At 38.5% G+C, this 21,160-nt stretch overlaps 1 protein-coding gene across 3 annotated transcripts; it reads right to left on the minus strand.

Annotated features, from left to right (window-relative positions):
• Positions 1 to 2,780: 2,780 nt before the first annotated feature.
• Positions 2,781 to 19,283, minus strand: LOC121821356 (interferon-activable protein 203-like). Of its 3 annotated transcripts, none has more exons than XM_076548009.1 (8): positions 19,174 to 19,283; positions 13,760 to 14,050; positions 11,673 to 11,788; positions 10,486 to 10,653; positions 7,541 to 7,816; positions 6,107 to 6,523; positions 3,946 to 4,134; positions 2,781 to 3,419 (listed from the first exon to the last, which is right to left on the minus strand). In XM_076548009.1, the coding sequence occupies exons 2-8, from the start codon at positions 14,025 to 14,027 to the stop codon at positions 3,384 to 3,386; spliced, it is 1,470 nt and encodes a 489-aa protein (XP_076404124.1). In that variant the 5' UTR covers positions 14,028 to 14,050; positions 19,174 to 19,283; the 3' UTR covers positions 2,781 to 3,383. The 3 variants fall into 3 exon arrangements, with proteins under 3 accessions (XP_076404124.1, XP_076404123.1, XP_042114581.2); XM_076548008.1 differs by having other exon boundaries at positions 2,784 to 3,419; positions 11,673 to 11,794; XM_042258647.2 differs by having other exon boundaries at positions 2,785 to 3,419; positions 11,694 to 11,794.
• Positions 19,284 to 21,160: the final 1,877 nt, after the last annotated feature.

The raw sequence follows: 21,160 nt of genomic DNA on the forward strand, positions 1-21,160 counted from the left end.
GCCCGGCACTTCATTTCTTCCTTGACCCATTGGTGATACAATTGGGCATTATTCAGTTTCCATGAGATTGTAGGGTTTCTGTAATTTTTGTTGTTGAAATCTAACTTTAAACCATAGTGGTCCAATAAGATATAGGAGGTTATTTCAATTTTTTTTTGTATCTCTTGAGATTTGCTTTGTAACCAAGCATGTGGTCGATTTTAGAGAAGGTTCCATGGGGTGCTGAGAAGAAGGTATATTCTCATGTATTAGGGTGGAATGTTCTGTAGATATATAATAAGTCCTTTTGTGTCATAATGTCTGTTAGGTCCCTTATTTCTCTATTAAGTTTCTGTCTGGCAGACCTGTCCATTGGTGAGAGTGGGGTGTTGAAGCTGTCCACTACTAGTACATGTGGTTTGATGTGCAATTTAAGCTTTAGTAATGTTTCTTTTACAAATGTGGGTGCCCTTGTATTTGGGGCATAAATATTCAGAATTGAGACTTCATCTTGTCAGATTTTTCCCTGTGATAAATATGAAATGTCCTTCCCAATCTCTTTTGATTAATTTTAGTTTGGAGTCTATTTTATTAAATATTAGGATAGCTACACCAGCTTGCTTCTTTATTCTATTTTATTGGAAAGTCTTTTCCCAGGTTTTTTATTCTGAGGTAGTGTCTGTCTTTGAACTTGAGCTGTGTTTCTTGTATGCAGCAGGATGGATCTTGTTTTCATATCCATTCTGTTAGCCTGTGTTTTTTTATAGGTGAGTTGAGACCATTGATATTAATGGATATTAATGACCGGTGATTGTTAGTTCCTGTTATTTTTTTTTTTGGTGGTAGTATTGTATGTTTCTCTTCTTTGGTATTTGTTGGTGTGGGACTATCTATTGCCTGTGTTTTCATGGGTGTATCTAACTTCCTTAGGTTGGAATTTTCCCTCTAGTGCTTTCTGTAGGGCTAGATTTGTGGAAAGATATTGTTTAAATCTGGTTTTATCATGGAATATTTTGTTTACTCTGTCTATGTTGAATGATAGTTTTGCTGGACATAATAGTGGGTTGGCATCCATGATCTCTTAGTGTCTGCTTAACATCTGTCCAGGACCTTCTGGCTTTTAGAGTCTCCATTGAGAAATCAGGTGTTATTCTTATGGGTCTGCCTTTATATGTTACTTGGCCTTTTTCCTTTGCAGCTCTTAATATTTTTCTTTATTCTGTATATTTAGTGGCTTGATTATTATGTGGTGAGGGGACTTATTCTTTGGATCCACTTTATTTGGTGTTCTGTAACCTTCTTGCATCCTTGTAGGCATTTCCTTCTTTAGGTTGAAAATATTTTCTTCTATGATTTTGTTGAATATATTTTCTGTGCCTTTGAGTTGGTATTCTCTCTTTCTTCTATCCCCATTATTCTTAGGTTTGGTCTTTTCATGTTGTCCCAAATTTCCTGGACATTTTGGGTCATAACTTGTTGGATTTAGTGTTTTCTTTGACTGATGAATCTATTTCCTCTATTGTATCTTCAACACCAGAGATCTGGTCTTCCATTTCTTGCATTCTGTTGGTTATGCTTGCATCTGCAGTTCCTGTTCATTTACTCAGATTTTCCACTTCCAGCATTCCTTCTGTTTGTATCTTCTTTATTGTCTCGATTTCAGTTTTCAAATCTTGAACTGTTTCCTTCACTTGTTTAATTGCTTTCTCTTGGCTTTCTTTAAGGGATTTACTGATTTATTTATTTATTTATTTTTACCAATTTTTGTTTGACTTTTCCTCTTTTCTTATTTCTTTAAGGTAATTTTTCATTTCCTCCTTAAAGTTCTCTATCATCTTCTTAAGGTCATTTTTTAAGTGGAGTTCTTCTGTTTCTTCTGTGTTGGGATGTTCAGGTCTTGCTGATGTAGGTTTTGATTGGGCCATATTGGTTTTTATGTTGTTGACTGTATTTTGCACTGGTGTCTACCCATCTCTTTCACCACTTGGTGCAAGCAGTGTCTGTGTCTGAGGGAGCCTCTCTTGGTCTGATGGATAGTCTTGGTTAGTGGGATCTCTTGGTCTAATAGGTGCTGATTGACTCTTTGTCTCAGGGAGCAACTCTTAGTCCACTTGGCACTTGTGAGCTCTGTCTCAGGGAGTAGGGCAGTCTCAGCAGGTGGGTGGGTTAGGAGGGGTTGGGCTTATGGTTTATAGGATCTGGTGTGGGATGGTGGTAGTGTGACTTGTCTGCAGGATGTCTGCCTGCCAACTGGCCTGAAACTGGGATTGCAATGGGTGGTACTGTAGGAGTGCAAGATTGTGCCCCTGGGCCCAAAGCCTAGGGGCTAGTGTGTTGGGGTAGGAGGATAAAGACTCACTTCTTAGTCCAATCAGGCACTGGCAGGCTCTGTCTCAGGGAACAGTTGCAGTCTCAGAGGGTGAGTGGGATTTGGGGGAGGTGAGGCTTTTGGGTTACAAGGTTTGGTGGGGGATTGTGGTAGTCTCACCACTCTGCAGGAGGCCTGCCTATTGGCTTAAGCCTGGGACTACAATGGGTGGTGGTGTGGTGGTGCAGGGTTGTGCCCCTGGGCCCCACCTAGACAAAGACTCACCTCAATCCAGTTGGGCACTGTCAGGCTCTGTCTCCAAATTCCTCACTCTTAGCACCCATAATTTTTTTAATTCTTTGCTCAAATAATAAAACTCTATAATACAGTCACAATTACTCAGTGAAAAGCACCTGAGGACTTGCCAGGTCCTCAACACACTAGTTTTGGAACCTGCACTTAAGGCTAAATTCAGCCTTCTCCTGTGTATTATTAATGTTCGGTTTTTCTGGGCAGGACACAGTCTATTTGACCTTGAACAAGCTTTGTCCTTAAACATCACACTTGAAGCCTGTATTCCACAGTTTTATCTGCAGATCACTAATATTTTATTTTAGAGCAACTTCAAATGGTTTAAAGATATTCCCAAGGAATCACTGCTTTATCAATTTTTTTTAAGTTTTATATATAAAACTTACAGATTAAGAGTTATAGAAGTTTAGATACAAAATATGGAATTTAGATAATACAAAAATGTATAAAGAATATAAGAAAGCACCATTTCCTAGATATACTAGCAGGCAGGGCAGTGGTGGCACATGCTTTCCATCCCAGCACTTGGAAGGCAGAGGCAGGCAGATCTCTGAGTTCCAGGACAGCCTGGTCTACAAAGTGATTTTCAGGATTGCAAGGACTAAACAGAGAAATCCCCTCTTGAAAAAACAAACAAACAAACAAAAGCTGGCTTTCATAGGTATGGTCTTTCAACAGGTCATATATACATTGACTTTCTGGACTTGGATCTTATCTCCATAAATTGTATCCTTGGCATCCAGATTGTCAGAAGTATTGTTCTAGAGAGGTTTTCATAACTGAATCAGGATTGAGTGCCTCTCCTTCTGGCGTTGATAACCTTAAAGAAGAAAAGATGAGGTCAGAGCAGTTGAAATGCAGATGGTTCACACTTCTCTCTACATTCCTACTGACTGTTTACATTGTAATAGTGGCTGTTTAAGTGTAATACAAATCCCACACAGTGTGTAAGCATGACAAGGATTGTGGATTTTAGCATATTGTGGTCTGATTTGCTCAGGGCATCCTTGGGAACTTACCATTTCTGTTCATCATCCTCTGCAATAACAATGTTTGAAAGTTACAGATGAAGACCCCAACATTCTTTGTGTTTAGTCTTTGGTCAATTTGAAAAGCCAGTGTTGTGTGATATTTTGTTTGTGTTCTGACAGATAAAGATTGCCTGGAGATCCAAAGGTTGAGCCAGCCACTAGTTAACCATAGAGGCAAGGAAGTGGTGGCACATACCTTTATTCCCAGCATTTGGGAAGAAGAAGCAGGAAGATCAGGAGTTCAAGGCCACCCTGGGCTTCAGGAAATTGAAATATATGATTCTTAGGAAGAATTGTATTTCCCAAAGCACACACCTGCATGTAACTGTGCCTTACAGACTTCAGCTGCCATGTATCTTCTCTTGAGGTCAATTCAAAGCAGACAAGTCGAAGTTTATTGCCTGGCTCACAGTTGATACTGGTCAGTCGTCCATAGACCACCACTTCCATTTTCCCAGTATCATCTTCAATCCCATAGTGAATGAAGTCACCCCTTTCATTTTTCTGAAAAACAAGTTAACATTCATGTTTTAAGAAATATGTGAAAGCTTATCACTTCTATGAGAAATAAAGAGTGTTAGCTTAAACCTGTCCCTGACAAAGGCAAGTATGGCTCTTAAGTTTAGAATCACAGGTAAAAGGCCAGTGAGATGATTCAGTGGGTAAGGGTGCTTGTTGGCAAGCCTGATTACCACTCAGTTCCCAGGACTTACAGTGGAAAGAGAGAACTCATTTGTGGAGCTTCTCTTCTGACTTCCACACTACTTTCATGGCCTTTATGTTTCTCTCAACCCTCACAGACAAAATAAAGGAATAACTGACAAAAAAAAATTTCTTGAATGGAAGAGTTTAACATGTTATGGTGAACAAATTTTTTCTTGAAATCACTCTGGAGGTTTTGTGTGCCTAGCCCTTAATGACTGAGCTATAATTGCAGCCCTTGGAAGCCTCTCTTAAGTTTTATCTACTTGAGGTCTTTATCTGCTGGGTGTCTTTAGAACAAAATGAGTATCTTCCTAAGTACTAGTGGGAACATATCAGAATAGCTGAGATTTCTTAAGGTTCCAAAGTAAGGGATCAAAAATGAAAAAAACATAAATACACAGCAAACCCCATTTAGTTACCATTTCAGGGTTCTTAGTTACATCCAGGAGGCTGAGAAGAAAAGGCTACTTGTGGCTCATTGTGAGTCTGAGAAACACTGTTTTAAGTCCTTTTTATTTAATTTATTTTACTTTTTATTGAAAATAAAGTTATTTTCATACATAATACTCTAATCACAGTTTCCTTTCCCCTACTTTCTCCTACAAAATCCTCTCCTCCCCTCCTTTCCAACTCCATCACTTCTTTCTCTCTCTTTTAAGAAAACAGTCAAATAAAGAAGACAAATCAACAAGAATAAAACAAAATGTACAAAGTAGCAGGTATAAAGAAGAAATAACATGAGAAACAAATACAGAGTCACATAAGACAGTCTCTCTCTCTCTCTCTCTCTCTCTCTCTCTCTCTCTCTCTCTCTCTCACACACACACACACACACACACACCTCCTGTTTAAGTGGATCACATTTGCTCAGTGCACACATCGATTCCGTGTACTCTTTCCTAATCTCTCAAAGGTTAAATCTACAGCAATATTTCTGGTGTTTTACTCTGTGTCTCACTTAGTTTACTTTTAATTGTGTGACCAAATGTAGCAGCACAGTGAACAACAGCATAGATAAAAGGAAAAAGCCATGCCTGATTCATACGCAATGAATTATGAAATCATACATTGAACAAGCAAGCATACTAATGAATTAGTACATCGGCACTTAAAGAAACATTCAAAAGTCATAGAATTCCTTAAATTTCCTCACTTTCATTGTACCTAGTTATAAATTGTGAAATTAAACTAGTTTGCTAAACTCCTGTTTCTTTCATTATTTAAAATATTATTCGCTCAGTCAAAAGATTTTGATAAAAATTAAAAAATGTGATAATGAGAACACATTAAAAATAATCCTGGTTTGTTGGACATGGCTTCATTCTAGGGCAGAATTGTCTATTTGGTTTTTTATTCTCATCATTGCAAACTGTATCTAGACTACGAGTTTGACTCTTCATTCACAACTGAGTTGCCAATGAGATGGGTTAGGAAACTATGAAAGAAATAAAATCTAAAAGGAAAGTGTGCTATAAACTGAACAGTGTCTGGGAAAAGGATGTTTATAGATGGATTGTCAGCAAGGGAAATGCCAAAGGTTATTGATGTATCTGCTTGTAAAGAATTCTCATGTTGGTACCTTGAGGAGAGGAATTGTAAGAGACTATCTCAATCTCCAAAATGTGGAAACCTTACTCATCTCTTTCTGATATGAATGATGATTATTTCCTTTGTTAAGTAAGTTGAGTAAATTCTGGTGCCAAGTTAAAACTTAAAATCTCAGAGTGCAAAGGCATTTAATAATGCATTATTAAATAATGTAATGGCTTACCTTAGTTACCACAAACTCTCCATTCACATATGTCCCTTTTGTTTGAGAGAAAAGATCCTTAATTTTAGGAGTTCCATTGGCTCTTCTCCTCAGTGTATTTGAGATAACCATCGTTTGGTTAACATTCACATCAGACACACAGGAGGCTCCATATATCTCCAGGAATCCACTGGTGCCAAAATAATCTGATATGGCAATGATCTTTTGTGGGATGAACTTGTTCTTTAGGGCTGTGTCAAAAACCTTCACTCTGAAGAATTCAGTCTCAGTAGCCACTGTGGCATGGAACATCCTTTTGCCATCAATCAAATCATAAGTAAAAGGTTCTGTTACTTTCAACACCATCACTTGTATGGGATCTCGATGGTGACCTTCTACCTTAGAAGGCTCCTTTGGTAAGTTTCCATTATTTGGTGTCTACATAAAACATACAGAGGATAAACATGCATAGTTCAGACAGATCATAAGTCACAACTCCACTGAGTAGAGTGGAGAACATCTAAACAAAGACTATAACCTAGATAAAGGAAGAAATAGAGATTTACCTAATTCACAACTTAGTGATTCTACTTAATACTAATCATACCTGTTGGATAAATGGATAATACTTGTAGTTATGGGGAATGAACCCAAGGCCTCCACGTTCTAGTCAAGTCTTGTATGTAGGAATATTTTGAAGATTCCAATTACAAAACCTTGTCTAAACAGTCAGAGCTTTCTTGTAAAGGGGCTAGGTAGGCAGCCCCAAGAAGATGCCCTCAATATGGTTAAACAAAAAGGGTTCCAGCTAGCAGCTCTTCTTTTTCCATAATAGCTGGCATGGAGGAGAATGCTGGCATCAGAAAGAGTCTGAAGTCATTTTACTTGGATAACCTGCTTCCTCAGTATCCTACTCCATTTCTGAGCATCAGGAGAGCACTATGAAATGGAGGCAACACTGCAGGGCTGAAAGAAGAAGCATATTGACAGTCATGGCCAATCTGGGTATCAGCTCAGGGAGGCAGCTATAACTGGTAGCACTCTCTGATATTTTATTTGAAAAAATACACACTTTACCCTGTGGTGATAGGGTTTAACTCTGATTCCTGATCAATGTATTCTAACACCAGAAAGTACATTTTCATTATAACTGGAGCAGCAATACACAATATGAAAAGAATATCTTGACAAAAGGTTCAAAGTGTAAAATTAAATAAGCAAGTGTCTCACTATACTCCTTACAGAATAGGCATGATCAGGTGATCACTGAGTCGGGCATTTTCTTAATGGGATAGAGCATATAAAGCATTTTAAAGATGAATGTACAGAAGGATCAGTAAGTAAACACAATAAAATGAGTGATTATTTGAATAAAAGATTATGTGTGCAAATAGATTAATGAAGAAACCTTCCAAGTTTGTGCTGTCATTATATTGTGAGAACAGGAAGCATTACCCGTGAAGTACTGCTGCTTGCTGTTGGTGGAGGCACCAGAGGAGCCTGGAGAGCACTGGGTGCCATTGCTGGGGACACTGATGGAGCCAGGAGACAGCTGGACACTGTTGGTGGAGATCCACGTGGAGCCAGGGGACTTTCTGATGCTGTTGCTGAAGGCATCTGAGGAGCATGGACCCTCCTTGATGCTTTTACTCTAGGACAGGGAAGTGCCTGTCCAGTGCTGGATGCTACTCCTTGAGGCCCTTGAGTGGTGCACTCACTTCTGGACTCTGCCTGTGGAGAAACATGAAGAGCCTGGGTTACTTTGGATGTTGCTCCTGGATGTGTTTGAGTGGTCTGGACTTCGCTTGTTCCTATTGGTATGGAAACCTGAGGAGCTGGAAGACTGTTGGATATTGTTGGTGGAAGTACCTGAGAAGTCTGGAGACTACTAGATGCTGTTGTTGGAGAGGCCAAAGAAGCCAGGACATAAACATGTCCTGTTCCTAAGGGACCTGGGACATTGGCATTCCTGGGTGCTTTTACTGTAGCAGAGTTAAGAGTCTGAATGCCACTGGATGCTGCTCTTTGAAATACCCGGATGGTGCTGTCATTTCTGGACACAGCTTCTGGAAGAGCATGGGGGACCTGAATATTGTTGGATGCTATTGCTGGAGTCATCGTTCTTAACTGGGCTTCGCTTCTCACTGTTGCTGAAGGCCCATTAGGGGTCTTCTGGATGTTATTACTTGAGGACTGTGAGGAGACTGCTTGCTACTGCTGCTGCTGTAGGTAGGTCAATGTTCTGGGCATTGCTGGACACTGATATTGGAGACATATGAGGAGTAATGATAGAGCTGGACACTGATTCTGAAGGCATGTGAAGGACCCAGTTATTACCAGATATTGTTGCTGAAGGTACATGAGGAGCCTGGACACCACTGGACAGTGTTAGAGGCAATCAAGAGTTTAGGTGGATGCTGGAGTGTGATGCTGGAGACATTGGAAAATTCTGGCAAGGTGGTGCTAGAGAGCCTGAAGACATTTTAAAAAGTGAAGCATGTTCCTAGGGGCCTCTGATAAGTCTGGAGGCTGTTAGAAGCTGCTGCTGCTGCTGAAACTTCTGCAAGAGTCTGGAGCTTACTGGCAGCTGAGGAGTTGCTGGCTGCTGATAATTCTAGAAGCTGGTGTTTTTTTTTCTGGGAAACCTGTGTCCCTATGATACTATGTTTTTTGATGTTTGTGTTTTTCTGTTTTAAAGGAAAATAGGATTGAGATATTTTTTAATACTGCTTATTGGTTTTTGAAAATAAGACCAAATTCATCTTTTCACAAGAGAACATTTACCCTGTCAGCTTTTTCATGGCCTGAAGAAAGTATGTTAGAACAAATTTAGGTATTTCCTACACCTAGCTTCCACTCTTACTAATCAATATTACAACTTCTCTTAAAAGCCAGGAATTGAATTTTCACTGTTCTGGGATTAAATACTAGCTCAAAGCATCTTACAAAGCTGATCTTACTTGGCCTAGTTCAGCTTTTAGTGTTATTTTGTGGGAAATGAAGCTTGTAGTAAAATTGGCTGTTCGTGTACTTTTCTTTAGGTAGACTCTCCAATTCATCAAATATTCAATCCTTATTATGCACAGAGAAACCACGCTCTACATTTTCAGGTGATGTGATTGAAATTGTGGGACAAATACCCTCACAGATCGATTTTGTGGATGGGAATGTATCTCAGTTGACAGCATGCTGGAATAGCATGCCTGAAGCCCATCTAGACTCATTTAAACTTGTATTTATGTCTTTAAAATGACTATAAATCCAGTTAAATAAAATTTCTACATATGTGAGAAATACTTGTACATAGGCAACAGATGTAGTTAGGATCATCATTACACTTTTATAATCTTAGAAGTATAAAAATTTAAATATTATAAAATTTGCTTGAAAACTGAAGGTGCGTTAGTATGCAAATACTTTGGTTTAATTGTAATGGCCATTTTATTGTTTTTGTTTTATGTTTTTGATTGTTAAAGGTAAAAATTCTTCTAAAATGCTACAATGGGTATAAAGCTGACTCCTTTCAAGCCAAAAGTATTACTAACAGTAGCCTGTTTTCCAGACTTGTGTACATGTTGAAATATATTGCTGTAATCATTTACAAACATGGTTAATTAGATGTGCCTAAGGAGTTCCCATGCTAAATGGACTCTGCCTGTTAAAAAGATTAACTGCTGATCACATGGAGTGTTCAACACAATTGTACCATGCAATAAAATAAGGAGATGTGTGTACATTGCAGTAAGGATCCCAAAATACAGGCATGATGAATGATATATATATATATATATATATATATATATATATATATATATATATATATATGGTTATGGTTGTACTTATATTAAAAATGCATCAAAATGGGAACAGGAAGCTATTCTCTATGATGAGCAATGGCTGGGAGTGTTTAATGCATGCCTGGGAGGGTCTGAAGCTGACTCTCAGAAAAAGTGACCATTACAATTATACAATAGTTGGTCAGTGAATGGACAGGGATAAAAACTTCCAAGCAAAGAAACAGAATGTTTCTATGCTGAGAAGAGCATAGGATGGTGAAAATAACCTCTGAAGTTAGGTCACCAGCAAAGGGAAAAGGTATGAGAAGAAACTAGGCAATGGGGACTGATACATTCTTGTGTTAGTTCTTGTCGGTCTCCCCTCTTTCTTTTCTGAACTCTAAGCAGAAAGTTGGTTGACAACATTAGAAATCATTTCATAAATACTTACCTTTTCAATGTACCACAGAGGCTGTGATACATGATTACATAACTTACTAAGCTATTTAATAATAAGAGGAAAGTCTTTGTAGTAGGGGATCAGTGAGATGTTTTTTCAAGGTTATGGTGAGCCCACAGATAGGCTTTGGGAAAGGGCAAGCATTGGGAATAGGAAAGTGGTACCTTGTTTGAGGAACTGCTGGATGGTGTTGCTGGAGGCTTATGAGGAGTCTGGAGACAACATTCATCTTTTTGTGGGTTGCTTCCTGAAGGCTCTAGAAGCTGAGTCTGCTTCTGGGTAAGCTTCATTTTCTTGCCACCTTTAGTTTTTGTGGTTTGTTTTCTCTTTTTCTAAAAGAAAAATGTTTGTCTTTCCTTATTGATTTTCCCATGTGTTGGAAATTGAAACCCAGGCTTTGTACATGCTAAGTTGTACTTTTCCATATGGTTTTATCCCCAGCCCTTAGTAATGTCTTTAGTACTAAGTAAAGCACAATATTTCAAGGACTATAAGAATCTTTGTTTTATTACTGGATTCTAATTATATTTGCATCATTGTGCACACCTCATTCTTAACAGACAGATCGTATGATGTGGTAGTTTGAATGAGATTGATCCCCAAAGACACAGTGGTTTGAATGCTTGGTCATCAGAGAGTCTCAGTATTAGCAGGTGTGTCCTTGTTGGAGTAGGTGTGGTTTGTTGGAGGAAGTGTGTCACTGAGGAGTGGGCCTTGAGGTTTCAGATGCTGAAGCCAGGCCCAGTGCCACTCTCTCTTACAGCTGCCTGTGGAGATGTAGAATTCTCAGCTACCTCTCTAGCACAATGTCTGCCTACATACTGACATGCTTCCCACCATAACAATAATGGACTAATCATCCTCTGAATGTATGCAAGTCCCAATTAAATGTGTTTTTTAAATAAGAGTTGCTGTACTCATGACATCTCTTCAAAGCAATTGAAACCCTAAGTCATATAGGGTTGTCTCATAGAGGAGTAGAAAAATTACATTTATCTCATCCTACTTATCCCTGTGGTGGCAGAATAGTATTAGGTGTAGAATTACAAAGTCCATATTTAATTTAGTCTTTTTAAAAGCCACATCCCAAAGCAACTGCTATTTCAGTAGATGATGTTTAAAAAGTCACGTAGTGATTTTTTTGTTTGCATCCCTGGGGATTATACTGCACAAGTTAGAGACATTGTATATCTGACACTGGAGGAGTGACAGGTCCCTATGAATTTGTTGACTTAGAACCTGTTCTCACTAGAGCCGTGGACTAGATAGATAGAGTACTGAATCTTTCTAAAGAGCTAAGAAGGGGAAGAACCTGGGGAGAAGCTTTTTGGTGGGAGACCAGCCACCTTACCTCTGAAGATGGTTTACTCACGTATGATTTATTATTGGTGGAAAGAGACTGGGAACTACTGGGTTCTTCTTGCTCTCTTCTTTTCACTGCAGTTTTGTTTTTTCCTTTCTTTTGCACTTTAACTGCAGGAATAAAGAAAACGCAATAAATCCAGGGAAGTGGTTAAGATGGCTGAAGCTCATTCAGAATTATTTATTTTGTTTTTTTTTAAAATTACATTGGTAATTTATTCCATTTTCATTAATAAATTTATAGAAAGATAATGATTTCGTGTTGTTTTTAAAAAACTCAATTGGGGTGGTTGGAGGAGGGAGGAGATGGGATCTGTGGGTGGCATGTAGACTGAGTAGAAAATTTCTTAATAAAGAAAAAACAAACAAAAAAACCCCTCAATTATTCAATTTTACCAATAAAGACTCAGGAGCCAGATGTTGGGGCAACAGTTGGCTAGCTCACAGAGGTAGAGATCATCCAGCTGACTTTCCTATTCCACTAGTGTCCCATAATCCCCCTTTTCCTGTGCCATTGCAAACCAAAACCGCTCATACTCGGTGTCCCTCACTTCTCCTTCCTGTGCTTCTCCCTAACCATCCCCCCACTTCCTCTTACTCTCTATGATTTTCTCAATAATCCTATGTTCACTTCCTGCTAATTCGTTGCTTGCTTTGCCTCTGAACCTATACTTGACTTGATTTAACACAATTTACAATATTCAAGCAGAAAGATATTGGAATAAAGCTGTGTGTTAGGGCTGAGCCACACAGAAACAGGTTTTTTTTTTTTTTCCCAAGTAAATAACACAATCTCATGGTACACAGTGTGATCAAATATCCTGCAAAAATTTCAAGGACTATTTAGTCTCTACTTGTTTCTGTGTGTTTACTTTCTTCTGCTGCAGAGGCCTTCCCTGGCCAGAAGGCCACCAGTGGTACCAAGTCCCACACAGGCAATACCTCAGGGGATTCTTTGCCCATCCCTGGTGTAGTGGGTTCAGCTTTTCCATCCTTCTTCTTCTTCTTCTTCTTCTTCTTCTTCTTCTTCTTCTTCTTCTTCTTCTTCTTCTTCTTCTTCTTCTTCTTCTTCTTCTTCTTCTTCTCCTCCTCCTCCTCCTCCTCCTCCTCCTCCTCCTCCTCCTCCTCCTCCTCCTCCTCCTCCTCCCCCTCCTCCTCCTCCTCCTCCTCCTCCTCCTCCTCCCCCCCCCTCCTCCTCCTCCTTCTCCTTTCTCCTCCTCCTCCTCCTCCCCCTCCTCCTCCTCCTCCTTCTCCTTTCTCCTCCTCCTCCTCCTCCTCCTCCTCCTCCTCCTCCTCCTCCTCCTCCTCCTCCTTCTTCTTCTTCTTCTTCATGGAAACTTCTGTTTTAATCACTACAACCCTGTCCCAGCCCTCATGCCACAGACTGATTTACAAACATGAAACTTTTATGATAATAGCAATAGGTTACATTCAAAGTACAATCATTCCAATTCATAGAAAAAGAATTGTGTTTTGATAGTTGATGTAACAAAGTAGTGAAATTGTGTTTGGACTTCTACACTGGGGACATATATCTCTCTGTATAACTCAGTGTATCACCAATCTGCAGTCTCCTTGACTGGGTCTCCTCATGCTAAATTCTCAGGTCAGAGTTGTGTACCAGTATACCCAGGGACTTTATAAAGAGAAACTTCTTCACATCTCTAAAATGTAGGCTTCTACTAAAATATTAGATCAAATTTCTTACTGGAAAAGTTATTAATGAGTGGGTAAGATTGTTAATCAAATATTATATATACTCTATTTAAATGTGGGACATGATTTTTTTCAATTTTTAGTCTATCATTTTCTAGTTTTTCTACCATTGTTGGGTGTTCTAACCTATCTCAACAACTACTTTTTTTTAAATTTACCTCCAATTCAAAAGATAAAATATATCAAGTTTCTTTGTAAGAAAGGATTTATTTCAATTTCTTGACATCTGAAATGCGTCAACCCCAATTATTTCTAAGGCACACACTGGGAAAGCAACCTATCAGTTCTGATGTCTGCAGGGAGCCAGAAAGTTTGGGGAGGGTGGAGAAGTTATAAGTGTCCAGGGTGCTCCCATGTTACCTTTTGCTCTCTCTGTTTTAAGCCTTTGAGCAAGCTCTTCAAGATCTTTAATGCTTTGACACACTTCTATCAGTTTGTCCAGTCCAGCATCTTTTGGGAATATGTCCTCCAACAGGTCAGCCATCTGAATTCTGTCATAATCATTTTGCATCTTTTCTGTTAGATTTAGTTCTTTTCTTAGTAAGGACTTGATTCTCCTAAACAGGTAGTCATCCACAGCCACATCCTCTAATCCTTGTTGAAGAACAATTGTTTTGTATTTACTCATTATCTCTAAAATTATGGACAATCCTAAACAATGAAAATAGACATAGGATTACAAACATACACAGACAATTTCAAAAACAAGGTTATTCTTTGTGAGTGGATGACTCCTATTAATAATGTCCATAATTGCATGTGAGAGAAAAACAGAGTTAAACAGAAGCTGTGCCATTGTGCATAATGGATATAGAACTTATATATTAATAAACAAGTATAGGATATTCTTCCTCATAAGCCATGTTAGGTGACTTAGACCAGTGGCAGTTGTGGTTGAAGAAAAGTGTTGGAATCAGTAATTGTTGCAGTGTTTAGAGTCTGGGCTATGAGTCTTAATATCCTAATGCCTTTTCCATTCTTATTAGGTTCTGGAGACTGTTGTTGAATATATGCCTGTGGGTTTCTGATTTTTTTCCCATTCTAAAGTGACGTATATGCAAATGGACTGCATCCTATTACAATACACCTGGATGAACAATGACTGAAGAAAGATGACCATGCTGAGCCACTGACTCTTGTCCACTAGGCTTTGCCTCAAACACTCCTCACTAGGATCCTGTCTTTCCTGGCCTTGGATTGTAACTTTGGGTTCTTTGTGCTCATATTACCGTCAGTTTCTCCAACATCTACATACTTTTCAGAGCAGCATCCTAGAATTCATTGGATGGAATTGTGTCAGTAGTTTCTTCCTTTTATCCTTTCAGGGTTGATTTAGTCGTGCTACTTTTTCATAGACACAATTTTCTACTTCCATGTCATGCTTAAATCCTTCCTAGATCTTTTAATAGTTTTCTATCTTATTTAAAATATTCCTCCCTCCTAAAATATTTTAGAAGTACTTGAATAACCTGCACACTGCAATTTATGTTTATTTTTATTCTTGAGATCATGTACTTCAAAATATACAAAATATACTCTTTTTTTTGACCGTTTGGGACTGGTTTTATTAGAGCAAAATATACTCTTATGTTCAAGGTTTATGGTTTGTCTAATTTCTTTTTCATTGCTTGGAAAGCCATTCTCACATTTCTTTCTCTGTGTACTTTTTATAAACTTTGCAAACTTAAGAATTAAATTATGTTGGTAATGGGAGTGTATGGGAGTGGAAGATGCGGACAAAGGAGTAACTATCATTAATTTATAATTCTAAAACTAAGATGGAAACCTATTGCTTTAGAAGCTTATACACACACACACTCCATCTATACATCTATCTATCTATCTATCTATCTATCTATCTATCTATCTATCTATCATCTATCTTTCTATCTGTTAAATACATATCAAAAGTTTACATGAAGTTATTCTACAATATATAAACAATATTTCTACTAGACACCACAGGTAACAAAAAGCCCAGTGCTAGGAATGAATTTGCTCTCTTGAAGTTATTGGCCAGTCTGTTCTCATAGATCCCCCCAACATATAGCCTATTGACAATACTCTTGGATACACTCCAGAACTTTATGGTAAGACTCTATTGCAGAGAAACCACATTCTTGAGTCACAGAACATGGAGAAATCAATTTGACACTCACCTGGAAGCCTCATCCCTACTGACTAGATTTTCCAATTCAGGGAAGTACTAGGCACAGTACTTGAGGGGCAAAATAATCATTAACCTTACTCAGTTTTTCATCCTTGGAGGTACAGTAACAACCCATGTGGCAAAACATACTCACTGGTGCAACAGTGGCAGGAATGCTGTGGGATTAACCATCCATTTCATGATTTGATCTAAGGCCTGTATGAGTGGAAACCCATACCTGGCACCATTACTGAGATTGAAAACTGAGTGGACTACTCGTATTTCCTACTTGAGAACCTCCTAATTTTATGTTGCCAAATATGAGTAGAATTAAACTTATTATTATGTCCACAGGGCTTTCAACTCCCATCATAAAATTTTGCAAAGAAATAATAACAACAATTAGAAAATTAGAAACAACAAAAATTGACTTTCTGGAAATCCCCAAAATTCCCCAGTGGACTTAGCATCCTGCTTTGTACCTCACTCACATTTTATATACTTCTTTGATGGTCTTCAGAGAATGGAATGAGTCCAACATTCGGCTTTAATGTTTGTCATTTCAGTTTGGGAATTATGCCTGTTTGGACATCAGTTCATTTGGGGCCTAAATATCTAGAGCTGTCAATTAATTCTTCTGTTTGTTTTTTTTTTTTTTTGGTGAAAAAAATTGAACATCATCCTTGCTCAAAGAAAACAAAGGGTGAATAGAATATTCACACAAGGACACATGATAGGGAAGGTGAAGAATTTCAGAAAAAAAAGATATAATCTGTAAACCGTAAGACATTAAAAAAATAGATTATCTAGATATTCAAGAGGGAGATTAAAACTGATTCTTCAGAACAGCATTCTAATTTCTGTACAATACTGATTTTCAGATCCCACAGAAAATTAAAACAGAAAGCTTTTATTTGAGTTGATACTTGTGAAAACACAACTATTTCATATATAACCAGATATGTGATGACAGAGACTATGTGTAATTTGATGGGTTCCATTTATATGAGATAATTCATTTTGTTTTTGAAATGTTGTTGGTTTTGAATGTGGACTAATCATCCCAACCTCAATAGAATTTCAAGTGTTAAATAACATAGTACACATGCATCAGTGCCTTCTATGCCCACTAGATTTTGGATATTGATACGTGTTCATCCTCACTGCTAAAAAGCTAAACACTTTAAATTTTCAATTTCTTTAAAACACCCAAAGTCTCTTCCAAATTTCAAAGCCTCTAAATTCTAAAGTCTTTAAAAATTTAATGTATCTAAACAGTGAGCTCTCACAAAATAAAAAATGAGTTACCTACCTTGTTATCCCAAGAGGGGAAAACCTGGTCATAATTATATTTAAAACAAAGCAAAATCAAAATTAAAGAATGTAAAAGACTCTCTGGTCTGCAAAGGGCCTTGGTGTCTCCCTATCTCTTGCTCTCCCATCTGAGTACACATAGTGGTTCTCCTGTGCTTTAGCTACCTCCCTCCACACCTGCCGCTACTCTTGGTGTCATCCCATTGTACTCACTTCTCAAAAATTCTGGGGTCCCCATTGACCTGGGTTTTGTCTTCACCACAACCTTTCATAGCCTTTCACAGTGACAAGCCTCAGCTATTTCCTATGACCCCCTCAGGCCTGCAAAACAAGTACAAACTGGGTGAGTCTTTCACATTGCAGAGTTTGTCTGTCAGCACAATTGACAGCCTTGTCCCCTCTGGGCCAGAGCTTCCTATTCTGTGTACTGACAGTGAGAAGACACTTCCCAGGTTATACCTCAACAATGCTGGTCTCTTCTCAATCTCAGCCAGTTTCTGAGTCCTAGCTGACCAGAATCACAGATTTGTAATTCAAAATATTGAGTGGCTTCAGTAGATTCTTTAAGTGACTCTCAATCTTTCTTCTGAAATTTCCAAGCCCAGCTTCAGTCATCTGCACTGCCCTTTGCATTATCTTGTAAGTTCCCAAAATAATTCATTTTCTCTAAACACTCATTTGCGTTTTGTCCCAAAGCTACAAAGTTCTTTCATAATCATTCCTAAAACACAGTCAGGTGTGTCACAATATTATCCCACAAACCCAGTACCAATTTCTGTCTTAGTTACAGGTTCTATTGCTGGGATAAAACACCATGACCAATAACAATTTGGGAAGAAAGGGTTCAGATAATTTTACACTTCTACATCACAGTACTTTACTGAAATAAGTCAGAGCAGGAACTCAAGGCTGGAACCTTGAGGCTGGAACTGTAGCAGAAGCCATGAGAAACACTGATGGTTTGCTCAGCCGTTAGGACCACCTGCACATGAGTGGCATTGCACCAATGAGATACACACTCACATCAATCATTAATCAAGAATATGCCCTAGACACTTTCCTATAGGCAATTTGGAAGGATGCATTTTCTCAACTCGGGTATTTCAGCCTAGATAATTTTATCTTGTGTCAAGTTGAAACAACAACAACAACAACAACAACAACAACAACAACAGAATATTTCCTCAAAAAGAGATAATACTTTAAATGTTGAATTTATATACAATAATAGTGTATGTTATTTCTTAATATTTTATGTTTCTATGATAGGACCATAATAAGTAGCAACATGGAATGTATTTTGTTCCAAATGTGCAAATGCACACATATCTTCTTCATATGTATGTGAAAGAGCGAGCTCCTCTGTGAATCTCATAAAACTGACAATATTTCAATAGATACAGCAGTATATTTTCCAATTACTAAATTTATGGTATAAACATCTGCAAAAAAATTAGAATGTTTGAGAAATATAAATGATTCTACACCAAGAGAGATATCCTTACATATGGACTTGTCTGAAATCAACTTCTGAAATACTCTGTTCAAGTACACATTAAGAACTCTAAAGGGTACATGGAAAGCCTTTAAAATATTCTAAAAGTAGCCAATAGAGATATATTTCTAATTAACTCTCCTTCAACACCCTACATATTCCAGACAAAATTTAAAAACAAGTCAAACAATCCAAAACTAAAGAAAACAAATAATTTTCAACGTGACAGAAACTAACTCACTGTGATTGAAATATTGCTGATGTAAAAAATAATGATAAGTATGTGTGTGGGTGATTAAATATAGATGTACTTGAATAACTGTGAATATGTAGAACTTTGTACCATGCATGTCCATTGTTTCACATGCTGTGCAATATTGGAATACTAGAGGAAATCTCCATGTCCTGATATATTTTCACCAAATACTATTTCACAGTAGTTATTTGATGTCACTATCCAATTGCTTACCCAGTCATTCAACAAAGCCAAAAAGTTCCTTCTTAGTTTCCAGCAAAGATAAATAAAGCCTTCTCCTCACTTTCTATATACTCATATTTATATGGAAAGCTATTTTACTACCTGCCATAATCAAAATGCACTTTGTTGACTCAGGCCCCAGTAAGGGTGGAATAAAGATGTCTGCCATCTACCCTAGCAAAGCATCAGAACCTAGCTGCTGGGGTTCCCTGCCCTGAGAGCAGCTGGCACCAGCCCCGCTCCCTCCACTCGCCTCTGAAGGAAGCAGCACTGATTTCCCCTGTGCTCTTGTGGATTCCACAGAGCTCTCAACTATACATAGCAGGCACAGGACTCACCTTCTTGGAAATTTCTTCAGCAGTGTCCGGATTCTAGTTTGTCTGAAAGGATAGGAATAGGGCTAGTTTCATTTAAGTTAGAAGAAAAATCCCTTAGAGAATTGTCAGGGGTGTTGCCATCTCTCAAATGCCAAGAACATGAAGTATTTTTAAAGATGGGAAGAATGACATTGTTCAGAGTCATTTCATTTCTCTTGAAGTTGAGCAATCTTGGATGCCTTGCACTCTCCTATTCCTTTGAGAGGAGGGTTACAAAAGTGAGGCCATTATTCTTAGCTTTTGATTTCCCCAATTTAGCAAGATTGGGTTGTGTTCTAACTGTATACAATTTACTCACCATGAAAAACAAAGGTCTGCTTTGTTTAATTTTTTTTTCTTCAATGTCTTCATAGGTGGATGTTCCAACCGTAACCCTTTATGTCCAACAGCTTTATCCATGAATCACAGAGAATCACATTCCTCTGAATTAAGGTAACATCTGAAAAGGCAAGTGTGAGCTACCCAGAGACTTCTCCCTCTTCTCTCCTCAGGGTGGAAGTGGAAAGAGGAAAATTCAGCAGGTGTCTATTGCCACCAAGAACTGAATGTTTCCTGGGTAGAAGAAGGTATGTAGTGCAGTTACTTTTGGTTTAATAATTTACTAAAGCCTGCAAGTTTCATGATGTCATTGTTTTTCTCTGCTGAGTAGTACACCATTTTGTATATGTATCACATTTTCATAATCAGTTCTTCAGTTGAGGGGCATCTAGGTTGTTTCCAGTTTCTGACTATTATGAATAATGCTGCTATGAACATAGGTGAGCATGTATCCCTGTGCAATGATTGGGTATACCTTTGGTATATATCCAAGAGTGGTGTAGCTGGGTCTTGAGGTAGATTGATTCCCAATTTTCCGAGAAGCTTTCACACTGATTGCCAAAGTGACTATACCAGTGTGCACTCCCACCAACAGTGGAGGAGTGTTCCCTTTGCTGCACATCCTTTCCAACATAAGCTGTCTGCAATGCTTTTGATCTCAACCATTCTGACTAGTGTAAGATGGTATCTCAGAGTTGTTTTGATTTACATCTCCTTGATGACTAAAGATACTGATCAATTCCTTAAATGTCTTTCAGTCATTTGAGATTCTTCAGAGGAATTCTAGAGCAAGTGAATCAAGATCATGATGGGGAATTCTGCAGAGAGGAACGAACCAAACTAATAGGAACTCATGAAAGTTGGATCAATGGCTGTGGAGCTTGCATGGGACTGGGTGATCCCCTCTGCATTGCAAGACAGTTGTATAGCCTGATCTGCTTGGCGGGGGCACCCTGGCTATAGGATTAGAATCCATCCCTGGTGCATGAGCAGGCTTTTTGGAGCCCACTACCTATGATGGGACACCTCTTGCAGCCTTGAGGCAGAGGGAAGGGATTGGACTTGCCTCTACTGGATGTGCCTCTCCATTGGAGCCCTTGTCTTCTTGTGGGAGGGAGTGGGAGGTGGATTCATAGGAGAGGCTGGGTGGGGGAAGGAGGAGATAAGAGGGAGATCTTTGATTGGTGTATAAAAATGAATTAAAATTTTTTTCTTAATAAAAATAAAGAAAAAATAAAAAAATTATTTACTAAAGAATTCTCTCAATTAAAAATAGTTAAAATAGTTTTCTCAGCCATTCCCCCCAAAAAAATCTGAGAAGAATTTCATTACACACTTGCAGATCTAATGAATGATTAATAGAAATTGGCCACCCTCTAGACAAATGCTAAGCAGCTTTCCTTTAATGGTTAAGTTAATGATTCCTTAGCATTTCTGCACTATGCATGGCATTTATGCATACACCCAGTGAAGGGTTCACAACATGCCCCCACAGTCGGGCGTGTTTGCATATGCCTGGCGGACACTTCTGCCTAGCCAGTTCCAGGTCAAGATAGCCATTTCTGGGTCAAGGCGTCTCGCGTGACCAGGATCTGTGACCTTGCATAGCTACATAGGTGCGCAACATAGC

The sequence above is a fragment of the Peromyscus maniculatus genome, chromosome 11 (genome assembly GCF_049852395.1).
Source record: "Peromyscus maniculatus bairdii isolate BWxNUB_F1_BW_parent chromosome 11, HU_Pman_BW_mat_3.1, whole genome shotgun sequence".
Taxonomy (NCBI): Eukaryota; Metazoa; Chordata; class Mammalia; order Rodentia; family Cricetidae; genus Peromyscus; species Peromyscus maniculatus.